Source organism: Sardina pilchardus, chromosome 6 (assembly GCF_963854185.1).
Source record: "Sardina pilchardus chromosome 6, fSarPil1.1, whole genome shotgun sequence".
Lineage (NCBI taxonomy): Eukaryota > Metazoa > Chordata > Actinopteri > Clupeiformes > Clupeidae > Sardina > Sardina pilchardus.
Window position 1 is genome coordinate 12,181,609 of NC_084999.1, and position 11,630 is coordinate 12,193,238.

At 42.7% G+C, this 11,630-nt stretch overlaps 1 protein-coding gene across 1 annotated transcript; it reads left to right on the forward strand.

Annotated features, from left to right (window-relative positions):
* The first annotated feature begins 241 nt into the window (after positions 1-241).
* Positions 242-10,868, forward strand: decr1 (2,4-dienoyl CoA reductase 1, mitochondrial). The gene is made up of 10 exons (XM_062538463.1): positions 242-555; positions 1,399-1,601; positions 1,879-1,936; positions 2,225-2,311; positions 2,714-2,861; positions 5,686-5,785; positions 7,556-7,628; positions 8,406-8,552; positions 10,294-10,356; positions 10,458-10,868. Exons 1-10 carry the CDS (start codon positions 475-477, stop codon positions 10,515-10,517), a joined length of 1,020 nt encoding a protein of 339 aa, XP_062394447.1. The 5' UTR covers positions 242-474; the 3' UTR covers positions 10,518-10,868.
* The last annotated feature ends 762 nt before the right edge of the window (positions 10,869-11,630 follow it).

Consider the following 11,630-nt stretch of genomic DNA (forward strand, 5'->3'; position numbering starts at 1 on the left):
ACTTCAGGATAAAGTAATTATGTTGAATGGTATGTTAATAACTGGTGGCAAAAGAAATGTAGAGGTTGATCAAACTAAAATAAATATGTTGGACAATGAATCCTACGAGCTATATATCCCCCGGACCTGTCTTGTAATAGTTGCGGCGTTTTAAAGCTGCAGTAGCACAATAGGCTTATTTGACTTCGTACAGCGCTGCGCAGACATGAATGAACTTGAGTCATGCGCAACGACATGAACTAGTCTGTTTGTAACGTTCAGCCAGGTCCGCGCAGGGTTGCATGAAATCGAATGAGCCTAATGTTGGGGAAACTTTTGCTATCGCACTAGCTGTTGCAAGTGCCTTGTGACACATGTTCTTTTAGTCTCTAATGTTTTGTATTAACAGCTATTAGGTCCAGTTGTTCCACACGTCTGCCTTGTCTAACGTTACTTAATTTACTGGGTGAAAGGTCACTCAGTTCAGCTTTGAAAATGGCAAGTTCATTGTTGGGGCGCGTAGCTGCATTCAAACGTGATATAACTCTACCAGTCAAAACATTCACACTTTTACGGGTAAGATTGCTTTGCGTCTGAAAGTGTAGTACTCGTGTCTAAGTAAGAACAAGTTGAACCAATCACTGGTAGTGTTCACCTTAAGATCATGTGTTGGTGGGTCCTTTGACATGTGAGAAGCTTGTTAGCCACTTGAAATTATTTTGAGGTCATGGGAAACACCAGCTAGTTATTAGCATCATTTGCAAAACACACCGTTTTGTTTGTGGATAAACTATTTCTAGGCTACTATTTTGTGTGAGGATTTCAATAAACATTATCGCAGCAATTATGAAGAAGACGAATGTGTTGTAGCCTACTGGTGGGGTAGGGGCGTCCATCCAGGAAGCTGTCCTAACCTTTCACCTACTCGCCTTATCATAACACACCTTGAGGCACTCTTAAAGTTCTACCCTGTTAGTGTAGGCCTACTGTATATTATGGAAAATATTTATCGGCTAAAATATTTCTAAAAACATGTTAGAAACAGTTATTTAAGTTTTGTTCATCTGTAGTGTGTGTGTAGTCAAAGTCTTTTTGTGTAGTCTACTAGCTGAATGTAGGGTAATCAGAGAGCTAGAGCTAACTTAACCAAAAATCCGTTTGTTATATTCAGCCCCTGAGCTTGGCCAACATGCATTTCTCACATAAGCATGGCACTGTTCTGACAAAATGTTAAAAATATAAAATACAACAACTTTAATTTTCTGAAAATTGCAAGCCCAAAAAATCCATCCAAAACAGTTATCACCCATATTCTGTATTTTGCACTCCAGTTTCTCATTGCACTGCTTAACTCTGTAAACTGACAGGAGAATACTATTTATCAATCGCAAGAGTTTTAACTTCTGTTTGTTCTTTCAGGCCTTCAGTAATGGGACTCATGCACTGCGCAAGGACTCTCCACCTCCTCAAGCTGTGTTCTTCCCCCCTACCGAAGTGCCAATGTTGGCCCCGGGGACGTTCAAAAATAAAGTGGCGTTCATCACAGGAGGGGGGACAGGTTTAGGTCGAGGAATGACAACTACCCTGTCAAGCTTAGGTGCTGAGTGCGTCATTGCAAGCAGGTCAGCATCAGTGCTTTCATCTCTTATGATTTCGTGGCTTCATTGGGGTAGTGATTGTGATTCACATACATATAGTCTCTTAGTTGCTTGATTGTGGTACAGTCACAACGGATAAGAGAGAAGCCACGTTGTTTGCTCAGTTGAATCTCATGCTGAAATATCACAGACATTGTCTTTGGGTTTAGATTTGCAATGTTCTCATGCAATTCTGGAGATATTCATTGTAGGAGAAGAGCATATTGTGGCAAATGCTAAGGTGTCTTATTTTGTTTTTTAGAAAGCTTGATGTTCTGGAAAAGACTGCTGCTGAAATTTCAGCACAGACTGGAAACAAGGTAATAATGGTCTATATGCATCTGATACTGTTCACGGGATGTGATTGTGTGATTGCTTGTCAACTCAGAAAGTAATATTGAATATATGCAATACATGATTTATGATGTGTAAGTGATCCTAATTTTAATACTTTGTTTACGGTGCTTACTTTACTGGATCACAATTTCTCCTGCTGTCGAGATTTATCTGTACCGTATATCTCCCAAGGTGTCGGAATGGTGTCCTGGAATCTGTATTTGGTGTGCTTTGAGACAGAGTGAATCACTCTGGCAGTATTCCTCCAACAGGTCCATGCTTTGAAGTGTGATGTGCGGGACCCGGCATCCATAGAGGCTGCTGTGACGAAGCTGATCAGTGACGTGGGTCTTCCTGATGTAGGTACAAACGCTGCACTACACTCCCAGCACTGTGAAGGCCTCATCACAGATATGTCACTTCACCTTATTTTCCGAGGTATCAAACCAAAGAGATTCATTTTGTGCCTGCCATGTTGTCTGGCAGACATTTCTTTCTGTAAAGAGAGTGACAACTGCATTTGTGCAAAATAACCTTTGCTATATGCTGTATTTTGTAGTGAGAAAATGAGCATTGCTTTGAGTTGGCACATCAATGTTGAACTACTTTACTCAAGCACTTGGAAAGAATAGAATTCAGAAATATATGAACTTCAGCTAATTTTTTTGCACCCCCACGTGTGTTCATGCTGGGAGAACTGCATAATTATTCCTCCTAAGGCCAGAACAAGCTGTCTGTCTGATGGTTTTTCCATTCCACAGGTGGTAATCAACAATGCTGCGGGTAATTTCGTCTCCCCCTCAGAGAAGCTGTCTGCGAATGCCTGGAGGACCATCACAGACATTGTGCTGAACGGCACGGCCTTTGTAACGCTGGAAATTGGAAAGCGCCTTATCAAAGCTGAAAAAGGTTTGGACGTTTTGCATGCATTGTCTCTATCCCACATTTAAAGAATAGACTTGATGTTTCCACCTACACCATGTTTACTTGGCAATTCTAAAGTGTTTTACATTCAGCTGACAGCTTTTCTGTGGGCATCATATAGGTTCATTCTAAAAAGAAATGGTGTGCGAGTTTGACAGCATATTTTGCCGACAGTGCATGCCCACTGTGGCCAGAGCGAAGTCAGAAGGCACAAAGTTGGCAAAGTCAGGCCAAAGTCGATTAATAAAAGAGAGGTAGATTAGAATTTAACACTGGTGGCATGTGATTGGTTTATTCAACTTCACTTCAGAACTCGGGCCCATGGTGTTACATTGGCACATGTAAAGTGCATATTTTGTAGTCAGCGAAAAAGAGATAGTGATGAATCATGGAGATGTCACAGTGCATAGCATAAGCAGCTACTTAGTAATATATGTATGTTTCACATGCCCATATGCCATAAAAAAAAATAATTTTATGGTGATTCAATCACTAGTTGCATATAAACAGGGTTAAAAATATCAAACTGTCCTTTACCACCATAATTACCACCACTGGCCCACTAAGTGTTTTCTTGCTTTTTTAAATCCAATGAGCACAGAGAGTAATTTCAGATTCCCAAATGGAAGCTCAGTTGTGCTGCTCTTCTAAGTCCACAAGGTGGCAGACACACCCCTTAATTGCCGAGAGTAAAACATATCGGTCAGTCCCACTGATACTGCTCCCCAAAGCATGCTGCTGCACCAGATGATAACCTTGTGATCTTTTCATTCGTTTTAACATTTTAGTTAAAGTTCAATGATATATAACAGACACTTTTATCCAAAGCGACATGGTCTTGGAAAGGTGGGTTCAGAATCAAGCCTGGGTTGAGCAGTTGTCATGCGGGGATGTTGCCTATGATACATTCTCTGTTGTAGCCAGTAATTACCAATTAAGTAAATATTTGTTTTCATCTGTATTATTCAATGCATTTGATGGATGGAACATTAGCAGTAGACTAATAACAATGATGTGTTGGACTGAGATTTTGGTTGGTTGGAATAACATAATAAAACTAGAAAAGCACTCCAAGAGCGCAGACCATAACATAATCGCCTCCTGGATCCAGACGGTGATACGGGTCACTCCCAAAATTTATCCGTGTCCTCCTTTTGTCATTTCAGGCCGTTCCTGAAAATTGAATCGAAATCCATCCATAACTTTTTAAGTTATCTTGCGAACAGACAGACAAACAAGCATGCACACAGACAGACAAACAAACAAACCCCGATGAAAACATAACCTCCTTGGCGGATGTAATTAAATTGCTGTTAAAGCAAGGGGGCCGTATCCCTACGGTCGCTGCCTGATGATTGGCTGGCCTGGATTTGATTCCTGAAACCAGCATTGTGAGTCTGCGTCGCTTTGGATAAGATTGTCCATTAAATACCAGTCACTAAACTTACTTGGTGCAGCCGTGGTGTACTGGTTAGGGCTTCGGGCCGGTTCGATCCCCGACCAGTCCACCACGGCTGAAGTGCCCTTGAGCAAGGCACCTAACCCCTCATTGCTCCCCGAGCGCCGCTGGTTGGGCAGGCAGCTCACTGCTCTGGGTTAATGTGTGATTCACCTCACTGTATGTGTGCTGTGTGTGTTCACTAATTCGCTTAAATTGGGTTAAATGCAGAAAATCGAATTTCCCTCACGGGATCAAAAAAGTATATATTCTACTCTATTCTACTTTTTACTTCAAGTCCACCCGGCCTTATAGAAATCTTCACATTTTGTTTATCCTTTCAGCTATTCATCCTTCATCTATCCCTTCGACCGTGAGGCAGAGCAGACACTGCATGTGGTTATTCAGTCCTTACTGTCCAGTGCCCTGAGGTCCTCTTTGGGTTGCGTGCTGCATCTAGCCATGCATAGTCAAAGGAGAGGGCCATACACACCAACCTTAGAGCTGGCTGCCTAAAGACTGTGGCTATCACCAGACCAAGTTCAATCTTTTGAGATTGAACATTAGTCTGGGGAGTCTGTGCTATATTTGTGCCGCACAAAAGGCATGATCAGTGGGCATAGTTCAAATGACGCTGTACATTTGAACCAACGATCAGACCAACGATCCCGGTGCGCCAGGTTGACAGACAAGTTTGTGATTGGCCCCTGCAAATTTGTAATGGAAGCAAGAGAGATAATGGGCAGGTTTTCAGCCTGAGCGGCAGGGCGAAATCCAAGCGCCGGCAGAGTGGGCTGGGTTTGCCCAATCTATAGACCACCCGCCACATGATTTCACTATACGCCCCAACACTGACGTTGCCCTCCTCTGTCTGTGTTGATGTTGCGGAGGGCCTGCCCATCCTTTGATTGTACTGACCTTTACCCACCTCCCCCAAGAACCGTTATTACGGAAATTGCAATCAGGCCATTGTGAGGGAACGTCGCAGACTTATAGAGACGTTGTCTCTCATTGGCCATTTCCACTGTTGAGCAATTAAGAGGCTTCCATAGAGTCTCAGTCTACCCTTTCTTTTATGTTTGTTTCATTGATTGTGCTGCGTCGCTAGCCATTACTGGCAGCACTTTGTGAAGCTCGCTGCGTTTAAATTAATGATGTCCTTTAATTCCCGTGCTCACAGGTGGATCGGTGCAGTCCTAATTGCGAGTGTTTTTTGTCATTCATTCATTCGCTTGGGTTTTGGACTGAGACTGATTTTTGAGTGGCTGAAGGAGTTGTCTCTTTTCTCAGGTCAAGTGAAGCCAGGAGCTGGGGCCACATTTTGCTTTGATTAGTTATTGATTGATTTCTCCGCTTGTTTGTTTTTCTTAGGGGCAGCGTTCTTGGCCATCACCACCATCTATGCGGAGAGCGGCTCTGGCTTTGTGGTCCCCAGTGCCGCGGCCAAGGCTGGCGTGGAAGCGATGTGCAAGTACGTCCGGCATGCCACTTCATTCAAACGTGCAAATGGTAGTTGCTTCTGTGCAGCCCCCCCCCCCCCCCCCCCCCCATTTGTAAACGTTTGGAGAGAAAAGTTCCACCCATCGGCTCGCGCCACCTCAATGTATTTTTAAAGGGCTGCATTTATTAGCATTAATGAGTGTGACAGCACTTTTAATTTATATCCTAAATGTCTGATCTCCCCGGGAAAGTTGCCCGTAATGAAGACGGATCGAAACTGCAGGAATACATCAGTGAACAGGACAGTTTTCCCTTTGCCTTGATGTAGACAGGCCACTCATTAGAAAACATGTATTCCCACTGAAAGCAAATCAAATGTACCTCAACGAGATGTCTGTATGTCTGGACGTGAGATGTTTGAGCAAATCTACTCTCGTTGGGGACTTTAGCTCACCAGATAAATCAGATTAATATCTAATGTACAGTATATCAGTCTCAGGCCTCCAATGTTCTGGCTTTGCCCTGAAACACATGAATGGGATGGCAGTGGCCAGTTCAGTCTGGTCGTGTGTGGCATGAGATGCGCTAAAACAGTAGCGTGAACACGGCCCTGTGTGCTGGGGTGGCTCTATCCCTCTCCCCTTGTAAGACACATCTCCCCATTTCCCTTTTTACAGGCCCACGGAAAAGGGCATTACTGTGATGAATGGGTCATTGTGCTCCTACCTCTTCCCTCAGACAGATGGTTAACGAGGGGAAAGAACCGGGCTAGCAAAACGTGTACACACAGACACACACACACACTGAGACACACACACACACACACACACACACACACACACACACACACACACACACACAAGCATAAACCACACTGCGACCACCTTTAAACTGCATGTGGGTCATGGGGTTTCGTGACGTTGTCGCCTCATGAAAATGAGACCAGTTATGTATAAAGAAAGGGCTACGTGCAGGCACAGTACTGTGTGCTTTAAGAATAGTAGATATTTGCCAAGGTAAAACTGACTGGTCCATTTGTATTCTATGTGCAAGACACCTTTTTGTCAGGGGGTCACTATGTGTCTCTATTCATTTTCGACTAATGGAACTCTTGGCTTTTCTGTGCGTTGGTTCACCTGAAACATTGACCTCACTGTTCTCTCTGTTAATGCTACATCTAAATCAGGGCTAGGCAGCGAAACCCCCCTACTTCTTTTTTGTGTTTTATTATTTTATTTCACAGCCATTCTCTGGGCACGGTCTATTTTTAGACCTGTGTTTTGCTCATTTGGAATGCATTAGATCCTTGATGCTGACTAGGAACAAATCAATCTGCAGTCCCCCCCCTCCTTACCCAAGCCTTTCCACTGCTCTTTTTCTTTGAGTGATTTGGATTGACCCTAAGAAGCGCGCACACGCACACACACACACACACACACACACACACACACACACACACACACACACACACACACACACACACACACACACACACACACACACACACACATACTCAGCTATTCCCTCCTTTCCTGTCTGGGTCCAGCTTTTGGTTTTTTATTTGTGTTGTTGGAATAAACAGCATGAAAACAAGTGGCCAAACACTGGCACTCTCCTGGAGATAATTGTTCCCACAGCCTGAGCGTTAACCCCATCAGGAGAGTTTAATGAGAAAGAGGCCGAGCGCGGGGGCTCGCCGCAGGACTGCCCGTCCGTCCGCCCGCCTCGCTCGCCCGCTTGCCCGCGCGCTCGCTCGCTCGCTATCCCAGTCTGAGGAAGGATGCGTGTGTTTGTGCCGCAGGTCCCTGGCCGCCGAGTGGGGCCGCTACGGCATGAGGTTCAACGTGATTCAGCCCGGACCAATCAGGACCAAGGTAGCGCATCACACCAAAGCTTCCTGCTTCCTGCTGTTCCTTCCCCCCTCTGTGGCGAATCAGGACTGATGCAGTGGGGTGTGGAGGGGAGGGGGTTGCGAGTGGTTTTGGTGATACAAAAAAAAATCTGCCTCTTGTCATGTAACATTATGTCCTAAATCATGGGCTTTATATAGCTCATTTATTAGTTGTTATACACACTTATTATTTATATTTATTGACCCATATCTCAGCATTGGTGCTCAGAAGTGTGTAGAATGCAGAGGAAGTATATGCATCGAGGACTTAAGTATTCATTCCATCTATGAAGTGCAGTGAGATGACTCACTCCATGGCAGGAGCTAAAATATGGGAGTGTTTTTGTACTGGGTAGGGCCCTGGCATGAAACAGTTAGTCTATATGGATCAGTTTCAGTCTGGTTTTCCATTCACAATGTGCTGTTTTTCCTCCTCGGTCCTATGCTATGCCAGGATATAACATTAGGTCCCCTGCCTCTGCTAAACCTTTTTTACAATAGAAGATCTAATTTTGAAAGTCATATTATCAAGACTCTGGGCTTAATTAATGATTATAAGGATTTAAGATTTAATTCAGTTGCTGGCAGTCATTTGCTGCATGTTTCTTTTTGGACGTTAGTGTTTTTGGTTTTATTGACAAACTGGACTGGAGAAATTGTGTCAAAGGTTGATGTTGGCAGATACAATCCTTACATTTTGTTTTTGGGTGTACAACAGTGTTCTGTCATTGACACGTAACTGTGGACTGTCCTCCTGAAGGGTGCGTTCAGTCGTTTGGATCCCACCGGGATGTTCGAGAAGTCAATGATTGACAGGATTCCGACTGGCCGTCTGGGAACGCCAGGAGAGATTGCAAACCTCGCCGCCTACCTCTGCAGTGACTATGCCAGCTGGGTTTCAGGAGCGGTGAGTCTCTCTCTCTCTCTCTCTCTCTCTCTCTCTCTCTCTCTCTCTCTCTCTCTCTTTCTTTCTTTCTTTCTTTCTCTCTCTCTCTCTCTCTCTCTCTCTCTCTCTCTCTCTGTGTGTGTGTGTGTTGACCTTGGGAGCGGCGGGGCTCTCCTCTGCTCCTGAGCAGGGAGAATAGGCACAGAGACCGGGGCCCTGTGGCCGCCCCAGAGGAGCGCTCCGGTTTCAGCCAGAGGGAGGGGAGTGCAAGGACGCTGCTGCTTCCTCTCTCCTCTCTTCTCCCCTCTCCTCTCCTCTCCTCCTCCCCTCTTCTCCTCTTTTCTCTTCTCCTCCTCTCCTCCCCCCCTCTGCTCTGCTCCCCTCTCCTCTCCTCTCCTTTTCTCTTCTCCTCTCCCCTCCCCTCCCCTCTGCTCCGCTCTGCTCTCCTCTCCTCGTCAGCTGAACATTCTTGCCCTCTGATGATTTAATATTAGCGCATAGGTCATAGTCATTCCATGTCAAATCAGACAGAATCCAGAAAGATGGTTGCTACAGCATCTCAGATGAAGGTTTGTCTACAGAAGGTGCATATTTATGCCCATTATTTGTGAATGCCTTAGATATTGGCACACCATTATAGGCCAGTCAATCTAGCTCAAAAAAGGGCCAAAACTTAAACTAATTGCAATAGTAATGGTTCATACTTTTTATTGATCCTTAAACCCTCCTGCATCACATATTAAAAATCTACCCATTTATATTTAGTGGAACATACTTTTATTCAAGGTCAAAGGTAGCAATTTCCAATGCATTTTGCCATTGAGATTTACTACAGGTGAAATGGGTAAAATTTTAAACTCTATATATCAAATTGAAACTTTCACAGTTGTTTACTCACATTAAGGCAAAGATTTTTTGTATTGCAAGTTTTCTGAAATGTGATGTTTAGATATGCAAATGAGACCAGTTTTACTTAAATATGCAATAATTTGCATATATTTCTAGAAAACTAAATCTGAACAATAGGTACAGTCAACTTCAAAATAATTGCTGAATTTTGCTTCTATATTGGATACCAAAAGCCTATGCAAAGGGAATATTTGATATCACTTCATATCACCTCAGAAATGAGGAAATCAAGTCAAGTCAAAATCAATGCGTTTCAATGGAAGTACATTATAGAACAAATGATTGTCAATGATATGGTATGATGGAAGTATCTCAGTGCATGCCAACTCACTTGATATGTTGTCTAAAGGTCAATATCTTCCTTATGTGACTTGGCATGTGACTTGAGATACTTCCATCATACCATATCATTGAAAATGGTCTCATTTACATATCTAAACATCACATTTCAGAAAACTTGCAATACAAAAAATCTTTTCCTTAATGTGAGTAAACAACTGTGAAAGTTTCAATTTGATATCTATAGTTTAAAATTTTACCCATTTCACCAGTAGTAAATCCCAATGGCAAAATGCATTGGAAATTGCTACCTTTGACATTGAAAAAAAGTATGTTCCACTAAATATAAACGGGTAGATTTTTGATATGTTAATTAGATATACCTAGGGATCACAAAAAACTTGGAATGATTACTATTGCAATTAGTTATGGGTCAAACGCTAGAACCAAATTTGTACAAAAAAAGTTCTGAAATGCCCTCAAATCGAGGGCCTCAAAGAAAGTCATTGAGCATGCATTGAGCATGAGCATTCATTCGTTGGTTCATTCATTAATTCATTCATTCATTGCACAGGTCATTCGGATGGATGGAGGAGAATATGTGTCCATGGCAGGAGAGTTCAATGAACTCAGAAAGGTACGAACTAGAAATGCTTATTTTTTTGTTTTTCAACCAGCTCTTTTGCTGTAAAATTGGATGGTTTGGCACGACATACAACTCTGCTTCCTGTCTTGCAGGTCACCCAGGAGCAGTGGTCTATGCTCGAGACCATGATTCGAGGCACAAAAGGCTCCTAAGGACTTTGACTGTTAATGGCAGTGTTGTCCCTTTGTGATCACAGCCTTTAATTGAAGTTTTTATTCTGTTCTTTTTTCCCCCATGAATCCCCTAATTGATAACCAGTATAGATATGCTACCTCAGTCTATAAGATTTGCATGCATTTCTGAGATTGCCTTGCTAAGTGCCTGTGGCCTTTAGATCATTCCCAATGCCATAACATACTGTAATATTAGTCACCTTTCTTTGTTAAGGATTGTGCCTGTGTTTATTAATGTTTTTTTGGTAACATTTTGTACAAAAATGATAAATAATGTAAATAAAAGCATTATTTACAGTGAGGAGCACATGTATTTGATACCCTGCTAAAACAGGAATATAAAATCATCATTTGACAATTGATCTTAATGCCTTAACTCAAAAAATTAGTACAAATCAAACCGCCAAGGACACCAATTTTCTTTGTGATTGAAGCATGTATCGTAAATAGATAAATGTTTTCCTTAAATGCTAGGGGAAGGAAGTATTTGACCCCCTATGTAACCCTATGGGAATTTAACACATAGGGTTAACATAGGGGCAGGCAGATTTTTATTTTTAAAGGCCAGCTATTTCATGGATCTAGGATATTATGCATCCCGATAAATTTCCCTTGGCCTTTGAAATTAAAATAGCCCCACATCATCACATACCCTTCACCATAGCTAGAGATTGGCATGGTGCTTTTTCCAGTAGGCCTATTAGCCTGTTTGATTTGCATTGAGCTCAATGAGCATCAAACAGGCTAATAGGCCTACTGGAAAAAGCACCATGCCAATCTCTAGCTATGGTAAAGGGTATGTAATGATGTGGGGCTATCTTAATTCCAACGGCCAAGGGAACTTTATCAGGATGCATAATATCCTGAATCCATAAAATAGCTGGCCTTAAAAAATAAAAATCTGCCCGCCCCTATGTTAACCCTATGTGTTGAATTCCCATAGGGTTACATTGGGGGTCAAATACTTACTTCCCCCTAGCATTTAGGAAGAACATTTATTTATTTACGAAACATTCTTCCATCACAAAGAAAATTGGCGTACTTAGCGGTTTTATTTTTACTCAATTTTTGAATTAAGACATTAAGATCAAT